At 40.5% G+C, this 19,737-nt stretch overlaps 1 protein-coding gene across 2 annotated transcripts in view; it reads right to left on the bottom strand.

The window, feature by feature from the left end:
* The window catches only part of SLC6A2 (solute carrier family 6 member 2), a 111,792-nt gene that overhangs the window by 68,798 nt on the left and 23,257 nt on the right, over positions 1–19,737 (bottom strand). For both annotated transcript variants that reach the window (XM_054049232.1, XM_054049234.1), the window contains 2 exons: positions 10,870–11,001; positions 6,530–6,767 (listed from right to left, as the gene is read on the bottom strand). In XM_054049232.1, the coding sequence (XP_053905207.1) occupies positions 6,530–6,767; positions 10,870–11,001 (370 nt within the window). The remainder of the gene's footprint in view (positions 1–6,529; positions 6,768–10,869; positions 11,002–19,737) is intronic.

Genomic DNA, 19,737 nt, shown 5'->3' with positions numbered 1-19,737 from the left:
TTTATTTCATAACTGATGCGCCAAGCCTAGAGGCGCCGGGGCTATGAACCGCCAAGCCTAGAGGCGCCGGGGCGATGAACAGCCAAGCCTAGAGGTGCTGGGAATCAGCCATGGCACAAATTAAGCACTGGATTTTGGCCTCTGATGTCATTTTATTTATGACCAGAATTGCTGACACTTGGTCTTGAAGCAATTTTAAGTGAGATACTGAATTCTGTTCTACTGAATGGAAGGCTAACAGGATTGTGTTAGTCAACATGCAACAAAGCAAGGCAACACAATTTTAAACAATGTATGCTCAAGAAGTGGAACTCACTGGCAAGAAATTGAGGGCAAGAATTCAGCAGGATTAAAAAAAGGGTTAGACATTATAAGTGTGTGTGTGTGATTTTTTTTTTATATATATATAAAGTAACTGCAGATGTATGTGTGTGATATATATATATCACACACATACATCTGCAGTTACTTAAGAGGATACAAAAATTTAAGGGATAAACCCTCATACTTAAGGGGATTACATAAATTACTGATTTATGGTGATTAGGAAAAAATTCTCTCCTATAGAGTTTATTCCATAACTATCCATACTGGGGTTTGCTGCACCTTCCTCCAAAGCATCTAGTACTGGTCTCTGGTGAGAGGCAGGATACTGGACTATGTGGCCCACTAGTCTGATTTGTTATGGCATTTCCTATTAGGAGTTACAGTCCAACCCACTAACCATGCAGTTGGCCAACTAAAGTTAAGTCACTTCAATTTTGATTTTTGTGATTACATTCTCAGATGTGGAGTTAATGTGCTGCAGAAAACTGTTACTTCATGCATCATAAATTTACGGTCATAAGTATAATAGATGTGGACTGTGTTGATTCAAGCTTGTTTGAACTTCCATGTGGTTGCTTACATAGCCATTTTACAATTCATTATTCGTATCTGGGCAGCCTTGCATCCATTTAGTTGCACAAATTCACTGAATTTGCTCCACTGAATGGGGCATGAAAATTTGCTCGTATAACATGTTTTTTTTTTTATTACACAGGAGAAAAGGATTAAAGGCCTGAGAAAATAGCTGTAGCTCAATGCATTGCTGACAGTTTGGTAACAAAACCTTCCAAGGAGCAAGAAGGGAGAGAACAAAGATACAGTATGTCTATATTCAGATAAAATGTTTGAATAAGTAAGATAGGTTTAGGAATATTTTTTTTTCCACTGAGGCACTTTCTTAAGTGGTAACTTTTTAATGACTTATTTTAACAAAGTTAAAGCGGATGAAAGGCAGTTTGCGTTCTCCAGGGTGAATTCCAAACCACAGGATAAGGAAATAATTAAAGTGATACATGTCTCCAAAGTAATGTGGGGCTGACGTTTTATTCCTAGCTGGATTTCTCTTATGACTTATTATTCCCAGCAGCAGAGCATAAGCTGTGAGCCGTACCACTATTGGCATGTCATAGGAAGAATAAAAGAAGCAGATTACATAACACTTATCTTGCCTGATTTTAAATGTACAAATACGTTTATGATTTATTTTGACCATCTCTAATGAGGTACTACAGAAGGCCCATTCCCAAAGTCCATGTTCAGGCAAAGTTCCCATTGACGTCAATGGGAATTTTGCCCGTTTGGAGACTGGAGGATTGGAACCAGAATTTGTCTAATGAAACATGGTATTAAGCAGACATAAATGGAGAGTTCAACCAAAATTATCTACTAACTTGTATTGCTGGGAAATGACAGCTTGTGTTTCTGTGCAAACCAATTAACTGTGTGAGCTTCCCCCCACTAAACTAGATTCTCAGGAGATGCGTATCAGCTCCAGTTAAGTCAGTGGTGCCTCACAGCTCTGGAACTTGCCCCAGTTAAAATAGGACCTCCCTTCTTCCCCCAGAGACATTCTACCATCTCGGGAGTGTTGGAGTACAGCTCTCTGATCTCAGCCCTTGGAATGCCCCTATGCTGGGAGGAGTCAGGAGCAGAAGGTATCCAGATAGCTCTGCCAGTCGTATGACTGCAGGGGTTCCCCTACTCCAGATCGCCAGCTTTGTTGCTAAACATACATGCAACGCAAGCATGTAGGGGCAAAATTAGAAAGGCCAAGGAAAGATTAAACTAATTAGAGACAAAGAAACAAGAAAACATTCTAAAAATACATTAGAAGCAAGAGGAAGACCAAGGCCAGGGTTGGCCCATTACTCAACGAGGGGGGAAAGACAATAACAGAAAATGTTGAAATAGTGGAAATGCTAATTGCCCTTTTTTTGTTTGTTTACACCAAAAAATTTAGTAGCAATCGGTGTCTGACACAGTGAATGCCAGTGAAAAGGAGGTAGGCTCTGAGGCTAAAATAGGGAAAGAACAAATTAAAAATTACTTAGACAAGTTAGATGTCTTCAAGTCACCAGGGCCTGATAAAATGCATCCTAGAATACTCAACAAGCTGACTGGGGAGATATTTGAGCCATTAGCAATTATCTTCCAACACTCCTGGAAGACAGGAAGAGGACAAATATTAGGGTGACCAGATGTCCCGATTTTTATAGGGATGGTCCCAATTTTTGGGTCTTTTTCTTATACAGGCATCTATTACCCCCTACCCCCATCTCAATTTTTCATATTTGCTGTGTGGTCACCCTAGCAAATATAGTGCCAATCTATAAAAGGGAGATAAGGACAACCCAGGGAATTACACACCAGTTAGCTTAACTTCAGTACCCAGAAAGATAATGGAGCTAATAATCAAGCAATCAATTTGCAAACACCTAGAAAATAATAAGATAAGTAGCAGTCAACATGGATTTGTCAAGAACAAATCATGTCAAACCAACCTAATAGCTTTCTTTGTCAAGGTAACAAACCTTGTGGATGGGGGGAAATGATAGATGTGGTATATCTTGACTTTAGTAAGGCTTTTGATACCATCTTGCATGGCCTCCTCATCAACAAACTAGGGAAATATAATCTAGATGGAGGTATCATAAAATGGGTGCATAACTGCTTGGAAAACTGTTCCCAGAGAGTAGTTATCAGTGGTTCACAGTCAAGCTGGAAGGGTATATTGAGTGGGGTCCTGAAGGGATCAGTTCTGGGTCCAGTTCTGTTCAATATCTTCATCAATGATTTAGATCAGGGGTTCTCAACTGGGGGTCGCGAAGTTATTACATGGGGGGTGGTAAGTGGTCAACCTCCACCCCAAACCCCGCTTTGCCTCTAGCATTTATAATGGTGTTAAATATTTTAAAAAGCGTTTTTAATGTATAAGGGGCGGGGGTCGCACTCAGAGACTTGCTGTGTGAAAGGGGTCACCAGTAAAAAAGTTTGAGAGCTGCAGATTTAGATAATGGCATAGAGAGAATACACTTATAAAGCTGAGAGGGGTTGCAAGTGCTTTGGAGGGTAGGATTAAAATTCAAAATGATCTGGACTGAAGTAAATAGAATTAAATTCAATAAGGACAAATACAAAGTATTTTAGTTAGGAAGGAACAATCTACTGCACGCATACAAAATGGGAAATGACAGCCTAGGAAGGAGTACTGCAGAAAGGGATCTGGGGTCATAGTGGATCACATGCTAAATATGAGTCAACAGTCTAACACTGTTGCAAAAAAAAAAGCAAACATCATTCTGGGATGTATTAGCAGGAGTGTTGTAAGCAAGACATAAGAAGTAATTCTTCCACTCTACTCTGCGCTGATAAGGCTGCAACTGGAATATTGTGTCCAGTTCTGGGTGCCACATTTCAGGAAGGATGTGGACAAATTGGAGAAAGTCCAGAGGAGAATAACAACAAACATTATTAAACATCTGTAAAATAGGACCTATGAGGAAAGATTGAAAGAATTGGGTTTGTTTAATCTGGAGAAGAGAAGACAGGGGACATGATAAGAGTTTTCAAGTACATAAAAGGTTGTTACAAGGAGGAGGGAGAAAAATTGTTCTTCTTAACTTCTGAGGATAGGACAAGAAGCAATAGGCTTAAATTGCAGCAAGGGAGGTTTAGGTTGGACATTAGGAAAAAATTCCTAACTGTCAGAATAGATATGCACTGGAATAAATTGCTTAGGGAGTTTGTGGAATCTCCATCTGGAGGTTTTAAGAACAAGTTAGACAAACACCTGTCAGGCATGGTTTAGTTACTACTTAGTTCTAGCATGAGTGTAGGGGACCGGGCTGGATGACCTACCATAGTCCCTTCCAGTCCTATGCTTTTATGATTCTAAGCAGCAGTGGCACAAAAGAGTGTAGAGCTTACACCCAGGTTTGTCCCCTTTATGTGCCACCACAGCAGCCTTGTCAGAGCCTGCTTTAAAAATATGGAGGCTGGATAGGAGTTATAGCTTTGTTCGCTGATGCTCTGATCACAGAATGGATCTTTGCTTCTTTTCTATTTTCCCCAGTGAGAGCTCAATATTTCTTCATATGACAAACACAAAAGAGAGATTGAAACCTCCCACAGCAAAACTATTGCCCTAAATAACTGCTCTTACCATTATCCAGATCACACAGTGGCTAACACAACAAACCTTAAAACACTAAAATCACTTGCAACCCCTCACCGCTTTATATTCTACTTCTTAGTAAATACAGGCAGTGGGATTTCAAAAACGCCCAAGTTTTAGGACTATGAATCCCAGGGAAAGGCAAATGCAATGTATGTTCCTAATTCACTTAGGCATTTTTTAAAATCCCACCAGAGGTGTATATTACTTGGCAGAGCTGAGAACACATCTCTTGACTTTTAGTCTTGTGTTTTCACAGAGTCACAAGTTGAGTTGTGTTTCATAGAGCAGTAAAAGTTCACTCAGGCTGAAAGGTGTCAGATATCACACCACCTAGAAGAATGGTGAGTGTTTTATTCAGAGAGAACCACAACAATTCCTAACTCTAAATAAGATGTGATGGCAAAATGGATAGAACTCAAAGGTTACTAGTCAATTAGTGAGCAATATAGAAGTAGACAGAGCAAGTAAGATGACTATGATGATTGTTGTAACAAATCTGAGAGCCAGATTTTTAAACCAAATTAGATGCCTAGCTCCCACGGAAATCAGGCACCTAAATACCTTTAAAAATCAGACTCCAAGAATATACACAAGTTTTAAAAGGAAACTTTTCTTAAATGACATTAACATTAGAAGTTGTGTAATTACCACTTGGAAGTGTTCCCAGATTGTTCAGATCTCTTCTTCTTTCACCCCAATAGCATATTCTACAGTGTATAATATTTACTGCATCTTTTTGCTGTAATTAACCACAATACTAAGAGAAGTGTGTTTTTTCTGTAGGGAAGAGGCCAATTTCCTGGCTGACATTACTCAGCATTGTATCAAGTTCCTATACCATCACAATTACTTAGACTCTTGAAAGCATAGAATTTAGCAAATCTGTATCTTCTCCCATTGGTTGTACTGTATGTCACTCCCAACTTTTCAAATTTGCTAACATTAAAGAGGAAAAACGAGTCATTAATGTGTCAGTGCAGTAACCATGGACCCACAAGATCCCAACTGTAGCCCAGCCAGGTATGCCACACTGAACAGGTTAGACTGCTGGTGGGAGGAATGACGACTGTTCTCAATGTTGAGAACATGGTCAGTGCTCACTAGATAAATATACATTGCCATGGTTACAATTACAAAACACAAATACTAATTAATAATCTGAACCAATTTAGCAGTTGATGAGATTAGTCTGGTGTCCAGCCAGTGCTTCCCTTTCACTAATCCCATCACATCTTTCCCTGGAAGAGGAGAGGGGTCCAGAACCCAATCATTCATAGTGAGACTTATGCTCTACTATGTCAGACATTCTTGTTTTGTATTTTCATCATTCATTCGTATTCCCGTTTGCAATGGGTCCTGTTACCACTACACACCCGAAGAGGACTTTTAGTTTGAAGTGTCTCAAAGCCTAACGATTGCCTCTGTGATTGAGTCTGTTCCTGTTACCATCAACAGCAGAACTCCGTTTTGCTTAAATGGGAACAGGATCAACCCTTGTGTTTTGCAACTGCTACCATCTCCTCCCTGCACTGTGCTTCATCCCATTTCACCGAGTTGCTGAAGCAGCAAAGGAAAAAGAGATCTGCTCAGAGATATTTGGTAAGCAGAGAAGCAAAATTTGTTGGGTAAATGATTAGTTTCAAACTATTCAGACAGCTTTATTCTGCATGTATTAATCCTTTGCCTAACACAAGTGTCACGTTGGTGTAGAATAAAAAAAAGCTGCACATGGGTGGGGGGTAGGGCAGAGATTTTGTGCTTTGTCTCTGACTCCACATCACTTAGTGGCATCACTTAGTTGAACTGGGGAAACTGAGGCACAGAAGGAAAGTGTGACTTGCCTAAAGTCACACAGCAGGTCAGCGGTACAGCCAGGTGTATAACTCAGGTCTCCTGACTCGTAGTCTAGGGTTCTGTCCCCTAGGCCATGCTCGCTCATCAGAGAGAGACTTTTAGAGACATATGAACAAACACCTCAACTAAACTGGAAATTTGAAGCAACAGCAAAGGCGACTCAACACTTACTCATAAAATTCAGCAGCAGGAGTGAGTTTGTACTTGGAGTACTTGGTGCCATTGCCAAGCACCGAGGCGTTGAAGAGTTTGGGATCTGTACAGTTTAGGCTGTTCCAGCTGTTGCCGCAGTTTGTCCAGGGAAGCTCAAATGTGAATGATGAAAACAGATAATACAGAGACCAAGCTATGATAACGTTGTAGTAGAAACCCACGTAAAGAGCTATGAGTATCACAGCATAGCCTACACCTAAAGACAAAGGAAAACTAGATTATACATTGCATTTCACATACAACAATATACTCCAACCGTATTGTCTGAAAGCTAAACCATGCCTTTTTTTTTTTTTTTAAAGATAAGGGCAGTTCCTAAACACACACTTGTTTTTGCCTAGTATTTTGTAAGGACTTAGCAAAGGGTTATAAACATAGTGGCTGGACACAAAAACTGACCGTTAAAAATAATCATTCCATGAAACTGACTGGTGTTTAATAAAGCTTGTTGCGTTTGCTGGAAACTAGAAATGTTGCTATTAAAGTACAAAGCTCTGCTCTGATCCAGCTCTATATTCATAGGGGAAAACTCACCCAGTGCAGAGGGCTGTAAGCCCTATGTTAATAGGGCCATTCATTTCACCTGAGTAAAGTTCAGGTTCAGTGTAATCCACCTCCCTCCCTATAAAGTTAAGGCCAGAGCGTGGGGCTGCAGTGACGTAGCCCTACAGCTGCTGTAGCCATCTGTGGGCTTCAACAGTGGGTGCTGCCCATCCCAGCCTGCAACCAGTATTGTGACTACACACTGATTTCCTCTCCTGGCGTATCCCCATTGCCATTCTCTGCACTGGTTTACATGAATCTAACATGAAAACTCATTACAGATTATGCAAGGTGTGTGGAGACTGTGGAACCCCCAGTGAGGTATTTAAGTGGGTCGCAGACATTCGGCTGACCCTTCAAACCATGGTGAATTTCAACCGTAGGGCTAAATTTTACCCTGACTTTCACCCCATGCTACTGTATCGCCTCAATGGGTTGGCAGAGTGTAACTAAGGGCAGAACTTAACCCTAAATTCTTAAATAGTATGCAGGGCCTTGTATGGGCCCTCCAGCCTGGGGTGAACTCCACCCTGCACATTCCCTATTGGCCCATGTAGATCTGGGTTTCTTTGGAATGTCGTGAGGTGTGTTTGGAGTTTCGGTGCAGACTTTCTTCAGTGAGCATTTGTTCTCACCATGAAAACAGACCCTTGTAAGCAATTCATCACTGTCACATATTCTAAGCGGGAACTCTGGTACTAACAGCAGGTCAGAATGGAGGTTCATTCTCAGAACTGGGCAAAGAAGCTTGCTCTGCTTCAGCCAATGCCATCAGTTTCTTTCTTCTATGGGCAGCAGTGTTTAACGAATTCTACATTTAAGCCATTTGGATTATCTCTAATAGGTGAAGACTATCCAGTCTTATACAGGCAGCATTACTGTGGTATCTCAATACCTAAGTGTAAGCCTTCATTTCTACTTTTAGTCAGTGCAGAAAGGTGATGCTAATAATGGCATGAGATTCTCACTAATAATCACATGCCACCAGGTTTTTATGCATCTTGACAAACCAAGAAAGACACAGCTTGCTGTAAATCGAGTACCAGGGACTTGGGGAGTTGGTCTGTGAAACTGCTACAAGAATATTGTTCCATTATGTAATAGAAAGAGGTATTAAATTCATGTAAGGAGTAGCTGCCAACTCCTTAGGAGGCAACACTCTTAAGAGTAAATTGTGTCAAGCATGCTTTGTGTTTGTCAGGCAAAATTTAACTAATGTTTTACATAGGGATCAGTATGTCTATCTCTGACTTCTAGCAAAAAGTGGTGAAAACAAACTTGAAACGGTCTTAAAAATCATGGGGCTTGGATGGCTTCTGCATGTTGGCAGTGAAACTATATTGCTAAATGATAGTAAAGGAAGCAGTGGAAACCTCCCTAGATGATGTATGTTAGAATGTACATACCCACCACAGAGACTGTATACTGCACTGAAATGGGGGATTTTTTTTTTTTTAAACCACCCCAGACACACATGCTGTTTCCACAATTCTGGAGAGAAGATGGTTGCAATTTAATGTGAAAATTCAAAGGAACTAGATCAAACCTATCCCCGGGGTCACTCCACTGACAACAATAGGATAAATCCAGGCATGAATTTGCTCCATTGTTTCTGGATCCATCCTTTTATTTATTTTAACTTTGTCTCACTCAGGCTGCTAATATAAACCCTGTAAAGTCTTGTGATGCAAATGGGCTGTGCTGGAAAGGTTACAAGTTACATTTTTGATCCCTTGCCTTATGGGAGTGCTTCATTAAGGTTAGAGTCTTAGGTTTCATAGCAATATTATTCAGAGCTAAAATTAGCACTATAGTACTTTTTCATTTGGAGAAACTATTATAAATTTGAGCGTAGATCATGCACATTTCATGTCAGTGACGGCTTTGAGCTAACCCAGAGATATATCGAAAGAACTCTGGTGTATTTAACAAAGTACTGAAATATATTTATGCATCTTATCAGAAGCTGTGATTGAAACTTTACTAACAGTATCCCATTGCTGGGATTTAAAATATAACATTTCTTATTATTTTAGAATCCAATATTTGATGTCCCTTGTATTGTACTACTCAGTAATACAAACATTTAGCAATGGATTCTAATACACACTTAGGCAGACTTGAAAATCTCAGCTTAAAAAACAGCTGGATTGTTAACAAGCCTCTACATGAAATCCTAAACATGAAATAAACATTGAGTTTCCTTTCTCATCTTCTTGTCATGCCTGAAGTCAGTGAAAAGACTCTCATTGACTTGAACGGTTTTTGGATCAGACTTTGTGAGATCCTCCAAGCCAGATTTTACACTCCTGACAAGTAAAATTCCCATTGCCATTAAAAGAAAAATTTAGTTAACATCAGTGAGAATTTTTTTGACTAAGGATGTCATGATGCTGGGGGTGGGAGGAGTGTCACTCATGGGTTTAGTAACAGGATAACAACAGAAATGGGAAACACTAAGCAGTTATATTTTGAAAGATTTCATGCATACTTTTAATTAGGTGTCTGTCTATGCTTGTCTGTTCATCTCGAACTTCACTATGAGTTTTGCTGCGATTGAAAGCATGATCTCAAAGCAGAATGCAGTAAAACTGCACTTTTCTCCGGGTTTTGAATCCCAACCCCCACAAAAAGGAAAACTCTACAAGAGTTCAACACAACAAGAAAAGCCTAAAATTAGCTCAAGATAACCCATAGTCAAGCCTCAGTTCAGGCAAGAGGAGATGGCCACTGTGAAGCTCATTATCCTTCACCAATCGTTTTACAAACTTTGTCTGGACTTTATGCTTCTAAGAAAACCAAGAAGCCTGGTGAGCACATATGTTGTGGGTTTGGGTTCGTTTTCAGTCATTTCACACAACTCTGAATTGCAGAATCTTTCACCTACGAGGCTAGATGGATCCAATCAGGTACAGGATGGTAGCAATCCAAAATCATTGCCAGTTGGCACTTTTTTGATGGGTCCTTATAAAGTATTAATATTTTACACTGAAAGCATATCACATCTTACATTCTGAAGGATGCCACAAGCATGGAACTATATATCTCTACACCCACACAAATATCTACACGCCCACACAAGATGCCACTGGAATGCAGCCACCTGTTTGATGGAGAAAATGTAAGCACCTAGTACGCAGTGTGCAATGTAACAGTAGGGGCAGAAAAGACCATTAGGCCCAGACCCTCAAAGCTATTTAGGCACCTAACTCCAATGAGAGTTAGGGACCTAGATACCTTTGAGGATCTGGGCCATAGTCAGTAGTCAGTGCCCTTGGAGTTTTAATCCCCCAGCAAAACCAGTAACATTTTGGCTTTCAAGGCCTCAAAAAGAAAACCCTAGAGAATAAACTGAATGATAAACCTAATCTATCTATGTTAGAAATGTAATGGGCTCACTAGACCTTGCTGGGATTTGAACCTGTGATTCTAAAGAGTTTAACATCACAAGAAACAATAGCCGCAACAAGTGACTTTAATTGGCACCGTGGATGGAGTTTCGACAAAGAGAGCAAAAACTGAAATGAACGAGGAGTCTGAACTAGACTCTCCTCCCCCTTGAAAATCTCCCTGCTTCTTCCCATGTTGTGCTTGTTCTGTGATCACAAGAGGACCTTAGATTGCGGGCTTATCAAATAGGCCATCAACTTTCATGCTATCTAAGAAAGAAGAAAATAGACCCTTTCTATTTCTGTTATCCGACTTGTTTAAAACTCTCACATTCTCCTCAAATCAAGTGGAGAACTGGCACTTACCTTTGAAAACTGGACAGATTTTCCACACCGTAGCAGCCCCTTCCCGGTTGTACTGTCCCAGTGCTAACTCCATGTAGAACAAGGGCATTCCAGCAATGATTAGGAAGAGGATGTAGGGGATAAGAAAGGCACCTGGAAAAACAGAATTACAAGCAGCCACTGAAATCTAGGCTTTTGTTATGGTTTGTTTATTACTTTTATTATGGGTATTTCCATAGAGCCTAGGAGCCCTTGTCATCGACCAGGACCCCTTGTGCTAGGGGCTGTACAAACAGAACAGAAAAACTGTCTCTGCCCCAAAGAGCTTATAATCTACATATAAAAGAGTCTATATAGGCAAGACAAACACAGGGTGGGAGAAGGGGTAGGCCACACAGTCAGAGTGAAAAATGTGATGGCAGCAAATGTCATGTTCCAGAATGTCTATACAGCACAACCCCCCCCCACACACACACAACCACCCCACAACCCACCAGCGTCTCTCAGAGCCCAGGTCAACTGACTTGGGCTTGTGAGGCTCACACTACAGAGCTGAAAATAGCAATGTAGCCATTCAGGCTCAGACTGAAGCTCAGACTCTGAGACTTGGCAAGAGGGAGAGCCAAGAACCTGGGCTCCAGCCTAAGTGGGAAGGTCTACGCTGCTCTGTATCATGTGCCCGAGTCAGCTGACTCTCTGAGACTCACTGCTGTGGGGTTTTTTGCTGAGTAGATATACCCTTAGTTCCACAATTTATTTGTTTGTCTGTCTTTGGGGGTGGGTTTAGTTAGGAGGGGATCCGCTAAATGGAACGAAAAGGGAAGAGAAGGGAATGGGAGGTGAAGAGAAGATAATCAGGTGAGGAGTAAAGTTGAAGTGAGGTGATTTATTATGAGGAGGGAGGGAAGGGGGTTGGCATAAACAGCCCATCAGCACAGGGCGGAGAGAGGCAGAGATCATTCGACAGTTTCGATTGACTGTCCAGTGGTCCTTGCATTTTGCTTTCTTTGCATTTTTGTTTCTAGTTCTTTTACCTTTGTAGTGACAGAGCAAACTGTCTCTGGGAATCAGGAAGGATGAGATCATGCTTTCTAACAAGTTGGCGTGCTCACTTCATTTGTTTGTTTGGGGCCCAAAGACGGACCCCTGAGAAAAACATTTAGCATGGAACATATTTTCTGCTAGTATTACAAAACGCCAGTAGTCTGATTTCAGAGGTTAAAAAGCCAGAGAGCAGGTCCTGCAAAATTTATCCTTAATGGGACAACAAACTCAGGCATAGTGCAAAGCCAACTTTCACCACTAAAAGAGAAGGGAAGGCTCTCTTTACCTGAACATGTTGGCAAAGGGTAGAGTTTGGTTCCCTTTATAATGTAGGGTTTTGCACCTCTTAGTAAATGTGTTATAGGTCAGCAGTAGGGTACTAGGTACTGGATAAAGGATCCTATAAGAATGGCCTTGGGCGATCATACAGGTAGGGGACTATAGAAGCTGTCTTGCTTGATAAAAGTAACAGTATAAGGAGTGTGTGAGTTATTGTGGCCATTGGCATAACGTACATCCTCCTTTAAGAACTGGCTCCTCTACTGTGGCAGGCAGGGTCTCCTCACTGCTTGTTGATGCTTTGACACTATGCAGAATGTCTGTAGGTCACAACTGTCTTGCTTTAATTTGTAAGCAGACTATCACTCCATTACATCACAACATGACAACCCATAGGGCATGCCCCATGGTGCATCTTCATGGGGTGCCCAACCTGACTTGATTTTGGACATTGGTCCACAACTTCTCAGCACACACAGATCCTTAACAAATGGCAAATCCTGCTGTGTCAGTGCTTCTCTCATAAAAATGGTCTTAAGCCATTTGTATGTTAAAAGATGTTTTTTGCCAAGAAAAAAAAATAATTTAATGTAGAATTGATCTGAACATTTCTTAGCTATATCACACCATGATATCTAAACCACAGAAACTAAAGCCTCCCAGAGGAATGGATATCCTCATGTGAAGCCATAAAGCAATTATAGCATATGTCATGTTTAATAATACGTTCTGTCATGGTGTTCCACAGACCATGGACTTGTGAGGTTATCAAAATGTGGTTCTCATTTTTATTGCATAACTAGGTCCAGAAAACTTTAATTTGTTTATAATTTGTGAAAATAAAATACAGCTGGATTGTTGTATTAACTAGGTTGCAGACAGAGTAAATACATATCCAGAATGACTTCTCTCCCTAGGAAAACAAATATATTCTCCAATCAGTATGTGGCTAATTTATACACCTAAGTGTAATTAGGAGATACCTTTTGGAAATAGGATATCTCCATTAATTTCCAATCTCCTAGAGCTGGAAGGGACCCTGAAAGGTCATTGAGTCCAGCCCCCTGCCTTCACTAGCAGGACCAAGTACTGATTTTGCCCCAGATCCCTAAGTGGCCCCCTCAAGGATTGAACTCACAACCCTGGGTTTAGCAGGCCAATGCTCAAACCACTGAGCTATCCCACCTGTTTAAATGACCCATCTAATCAAAGAGTAAAGAAACTGTCTAAATTACATTTGTGGCGGTTTTATCCACTACAACAACAAGAAGTTGGGAATAAAAGGAAGGTGTAAAACTGGTTCTGTGCATCATGCTCTGCTGTACTGGTTTGTTCATTTGAAAACTCTTTACCCTTGCAAGGCAAAATGTTAAGTTTCTAAAAATAAAAACCTAGAATAAAGTGTGTTTAATCTATCCCTATAATGTAGCTTAAAGTGTTGGAGCAACTGTCTGAAACATGAAAATAAGTAGAGCTGATTGAATACTTAAAAAACAACAGCAACAACAAAAACACCATACTTCTGCAAATACTCCATCATAGTTAAAAAACTTGCATGGCTGTGTTTTAACCCTACTTTTGGTGTTTGTTTTCCACAAATATACTAATAAAATAACTAGCAGGAGTGTTCAGAGAATGAATTTCAAGTGAATATTGAAGAACATGAATGGAAAAGCAAAGACGTTTTTTAGTCACAGCAGAAATTGAATTCAAAGGATTATGCAGCTCATCCAATCAAGGAAAGGAAATCTGCTATGCAATCAAGAGTACAGTGTTTGAAAATTGAAACAATTAGAGACCAAGAAATATTCAGAGAATAAATAAATTTAAACATAGCTTGCAGACAAATCATGAATAGATAAGAGCAGAAATACATTATATCTTTCATGTTTTTGCTCTGTGTTTGTTCAGTGCCTAGCACAAAGGGGTCCTGTTCAATGACGGGGTCCTACATGTTACCGTAATAAAAATATAATAATTCAGAGACGATCATATGTACTTTTCTAGTAGTAATGCTATTGTGAGCGGTTACATTTTAATAAGAATTTGGGGAGCCATTTTCAAAGATATTTAGGTGCCCAACTCCCACTGATCTCTAATAACTTTGAATTGCAATAAGTGTTGAAACACAGTCTAGTATAGGATATATTGTTCTCATAATGGCCAATATCTAACTAATTACATTAGGTGTTATACTTTCAGAGATCTTGTGAGTGATCTCAAAAACACAATGAGTAAAACTGACTCACAAACCTAGCATGTTGTGGAGAGGCACTTCTTGTAGGAGTTTTCACAAAGAGCTATTTGATTAACTTTAATGTCAAGAGACAGTAGAAAACAGAACACTACATATTGAGCAGGGATGTTTTTGTTCGAAGCAATTAATAAAAAGGCTGTGTAATGCACATAAATATTAAATCATAGTTTAAAATGTGTGTTTTCCAAGTGTGACTAATATGTTGATTGAACTCTGAAGTGTTTTGTACTTAAATGATACTTAAACAAACAAGTCCATTAGGCTGCAAGTGAACCCAGGTTTAATGAGGTTCTTCTGGAGAGGTTCACTATTTTTTAGGTGTCATTTTCAACAAAAGGCTGTTACGTGATATAGCATTATCTCACACCAGAGAGTTCCCTTTCATGTAAATATATTTATAAATGGTGATGGGTGAAATTTTCAAAGTCTGGATCAACAACCAAATGCTGATCCTTATTTGAAAGATATCTGTTTCCAAAAATGATCTGGAAATCTCACGAGACTTCTGGTGCAGCCAGCTTCAGAAAACAGCAAAAGTTTGGCCTTTCTGGCACTGTTCTGACATTTCCTCTTCCACTCCCAGCCAAAGCCCAGAAGCACACGGGTGTGCAAATAATGAAAAATAACAGGGGAAAAGAAATTAACCAAGCTCTGTTTGATCTCCAAAAAGCTTGCTTCAGGCACAGTTTGAGTTTATGGAGAAGGTTTAGTATGTCATCCCTAATATGTTCAACAGGACTGCTGCCTAGTTTTAAATTGGACCCTATATTCGTCTGATGGACTCTTCGAAGGAGAATATGATTGTATCCATGTTGCATCAGCTAAGCTAAAAGCCAATCTCAACTGCATTGCCTTTGCCCTCTACCCTCTTGACTATGAAGTACTGATGGGAGAAGGTGTGTATGTATGAATGTTGTGGCTCCATGACACAGCCCAGGAGAAGCTCCACCCCAGGGCAGTGTTACATGGGTAGGAGCTGTGGCTGGGAAGGGAGAGGAGAGCTAAGATTCCCCTTCTTCAGATTTTATCACCATATTGGAAGGGAGTTGAATGGCTAACAGCAGAAACCCTGTAAGTGCATGGTTTATGGGGACACAGACTGGTGCAGAAGACCCGGACCACTGCATAAATGCCTCATCTCTCAATACAACTGATGCCATGATCTCCATATGACATTTCCTTTTAGATCTCAGAATATCTGTGGATGAAAGAAAACCATGCCTCCACTGCTCACTCTACATGAGATCAAACCTTGCACCTCTTTCCACCCCCACCAGAACCAGCTGTAGGAAACTACAGGCTGAAACCTCACATATATGTAAAGTATCAGAGGGGTAGCTGTGTTAGTCTGAATCTGTAAAAAACAACAGAGGGTCCTGTGGCACCTTTAAGACTAACAGAAGTATTGGGAGCATAAGCTTTCGTGGGTAAGAACCTCACTTCTTCAGATGCAAGACTGCTCACATATATGGTTTCCTGTAGGCTGGCCAAAATATGGCCCAGAGTTTACAATCACAGTTAGCATCCTTGAGCCCAGTGACAAAAACAAACATCTTATTACAATAACATTTATAGTAGTGAAATCTACTAAAAGAGTTTAACAGTTTCCATTCTGCTTCAATATTCAAAATATTTTTGAAATGGCCTCTTTTGGAGGGTAGAGAAGAAAATTGCAACAAATGTCTTTCAACAATCAGTCCTAAAAGAAAGATTTATCTCCATTTTAGAGATCAGAGAAGGAAAATTCTAAGTTGATGAGGATCAAAACAAGGTGATTAAAACAGCTGCCACCTATTTTGAATGAATTTATTAATACAGATATAACAGACAGGCTGGGCAAACTTATCTAAAAACAATTTGTATTGGTGCATTCATGACTCTTTTGAATTTGGTTTCCATGAATATTCTAGTGAACAAGATTACTGGCAGCAAATTTTAAACAAACATTGTAGGGCATTTGCAGCAAAGAGTGTTTCAAGTATTCATGCTAGAAACTTGATTCTAAAAATGACAGTGTTTCAGGCAGAAAACTGAAAAACAAACTAATCTCTGTGCCCAGTCAAAATTGCTTGACTTTTTTCAAACTGTTAAAGAATACTGAAAGTAGTATCAACAGTTCATAAGCAATAAGAGAATGAAATATATTTGCTTGGACAATTTAGAAAATGTGTGGAAGTGTAATCTGTTCAAACAGTTGTGAATTGAAGAGGGTCAGATGCAATTAGCAAATTGCTTTTTCTTGTGTTATCTTTCTTAAGCTGTTGTCCAAGATCCTGACTTAGCTCCTGGGGCCCTATTGTGCCAGGCACTGTACAAACACATTTTTCAAAGGCAATCCTAATGATCTTCATATCTAGGTTAGAAAAGACAACCATAGACAGAGAAAACAGGGTAACAGTAATATAAGAATGTCCTAGCACAGCAAACATTAGTTCTGGCTCACTATCAGCTGGCATGCATAGCCATAGAGGAAGAATCTGAAGGTGGATAAACTTGTGCCTAGCTGGATTTTGTCAGAGTTTTCCTGAACACAGGGCAACATGGGAGAAAGCACAAAGGTGTTGGAGGGAGCAGCTGACTAGTGGGTGGGGAAGATTGAGAAAATTGATAGAGCAAAGGCAGCATTTGATGTGTGGAGCTAAATTGTGAAGGTGCTTGTGCCTGATACAGGGGAAGGGGAGTGGTCCAATCTGGATAGTCCTTGAAAGGGAGGTGGGTCTCAGCCCCACCTGTAACAGCCAACTCTCCTCTCCAGGTGCAGAAAATGAAGAGGGTCATGTGGAAAGTCATGTGACCCAGGCAGGAGTCTGGAATAGATAAGGGAGAGGCCTGGAAAGCCAGTAGGGAAAATTTTCTGTAAAGACTTAGAAAGGGGCCTACAGGAGCTTATGAGATACTAGGGAAGAAAGAGGTACAAGGATTTATTGGCCTTTGCAGGAGCCTGTGAGATACTAGGGGAGAGAGAGCTGTAGGAAGTTAGTAGGCCCTGGGGGGAGATCCTGAGGCACCAGGGGGAGAAAAGACTGTAGCTAAATAGGCCTGGGAGTGACCTGCTAAGCCAAGGAAGGCCCAGGCAGGAAGGCCCAGGAGTGCCTTTAGGAAGAGTGGGGAGGGATGATATGTAAACCTTAAAGAATATGAACTTCTGATTTGTACTCTCAGGACCTGATTTTGGAACTGTCTGATAATAAGCCAGAGGAAGTAAGGGCATTCTGGGCTATGAGAAAGCCTTTGTGAAGTCAATGAGGGGCCCAGTAGAGAGGGAGACTGAGGCAGGGATGTTGCAAGGACACCCCATGCCCTGAAGGGATGTTTGGGGGTAGTGACCCTATTACAGGGATAGAAATATAAAGAGGAGGAGACTTAATCTAAGTGACAAGCCAAGAAGATGACTTAACAACAGCTTTTTGAATGGTGATGTCAAGCACAGGTAGATGTAGGTTACAGTAGTCAAGACTAATACTGTATTGTAAAAAGTTTGTCTACAACAAAAACGGATCACAGTGTTATACCTTGCAAATGTCAGCAACTCCTTTGTAATATTTCATACCACAACATCTTCCAAGAATGCGAATGGGTTTTTCTCAAAAGCTTATTCTTTCACTCTATGAAGAATGGAATTATATGGTAATGAGAAATGTATAACATCTCTTATGACGCACTCTTACTATGATGCACTCTAATGGAGCTTGTTTTTAGATGTGAGTCAATTTATGCCCTCATTTTCAGTTTTAGGTCAACACTTCTGATATGGTTGGGCTCCTTTCACCCAAATGAAAGGGGGGGGGGAATAAACAGGCTGAAGTCTCCATAAGTGTTTTAGTGCAATTCACTGGCTGACCTCCTTCAAAGTCTAAATACACTGTTGCTAATCTTCCACTACCATGTTACTTATGGCTGTGTATTTTTAAACTCTGATCACTGGGTAGTAACAGAAAGGGTTACCACACCTCCGCCAGACAAACTCAGTTATCTCCTCTGCTTTCTGTGGCAAGAGTAATGAGCTAAAGAGACCCATTAGAAGCTATTTTGAACATATTAAAGAGAGTTAAATATATCCAACCACTCAGAGCAGCATGATTCATTCATAAGTAATAGCTAAGTCATTGAGTAAGGTCTTATTTACATAAATTAATGAAAAGATCACCTTTTACAGTGGTGTGTAATTTAGAGATAATCACAGGAACAGCCAAAAGGGCAGCAAAGGCCCATCTGGTTCAGCAAGCATTTTAGAGTAATCAAAGCAGAAAGCATGAGTTTGAGAAAACATAGGCAATCCAGGAAGAGGGTCAAGAGCCAGTGGAGATGACAGTGTGGTAATGGTAGGAGTGCTGGTAGCTGAAGCTTCGGAGGGATCGTCAAGCATAACTGCATGTATGTTGCACTCCAGTGATCTCAGTTGGGGAAGGAGGGGCGTCATAAAAGCACAGATAACATCAGTGTCAGAAGAAAGGCCGCAACATCTTGGTCCAATCCAGTTACCTCCTCTGGAGGAAAATGAAGAGCTGTCCAGAAATGGGACATTCTCTCAGGTAGAGGAGGGCTCAATGTAGTAATTAGATCACCACAGAGATGGTTTGTGGAAAGATGGAAGAGGCTTAAAATGAGGAACTAGCTCCAGATAACATGTATAGATGAGTCTAGGAGGGAAAAAGAGGAGCAGCTTTACTGGTATCTAACTTATATTTAGGGAAGATCTTGGAGGACAGCTTAGACTTCATAATGTTAAAAAGTGAAAGTAACTCCGAAAACAATTCTCTCTTTAAATGACTGAGCATAGCTGTTGACTGACTAATAGCTTTGTACAAATTCTGGTTTCCATAGCATGCCAACTAGGGTGACCAGACAGCAAATGTGAAAAATCGGGACGGGGATGGGGAGGTAATAGGCGCCTATATAAGAAAAAGACCCAAAAGTCAGGACTGTCCCTATAAAATCAGGACATCTGGTCACCCTAGTGCCAACATGAAAAATAGTGCCTGGTATAGCCTCCTTCCTCACAAAGTACAGCAATTCCCATACTTGAACAGACCAATGGCTTGTCTGCTATTCTAGTCTGTGTAGATTCTTACACTGTACTTATCACCACATAGTATATTAGTGCCTTCCAGCAGTGCATTTTGTCATACGATTATACTTCTGTCACATCCTGCTAGTGCCCTACCCACCTTCCTCTGAAACATCAGATGTAGGCCACTGCCAGCTCCATGGCACTTGCCTAAACGGAGCATTGCTCTGTTCCAGTATGAAACATACTAGAATAAAACCTGAGTTGCAGCACTTCTGTATAGACGGATTCCTTTTCTACA

Source organism: Malaclemys terrapin, chromosome 14 (assembly GCF_027887155.1).
Source record: "Malaclemys terrapin pileata isolate rMalTer1 chromosome 14, rMalTer1.hap1, whole genome shotgun sequence".
Classification (NCBI taxonomy): domain Eukaryota; kingdom Metazoa; phylum Chordata; order Testudines; family Emydidae; genus Malaclemys; species Malaclemys terrapin.
This window is presented reverse-complemented; position numbering and strand designations above follow the sequence as displayed.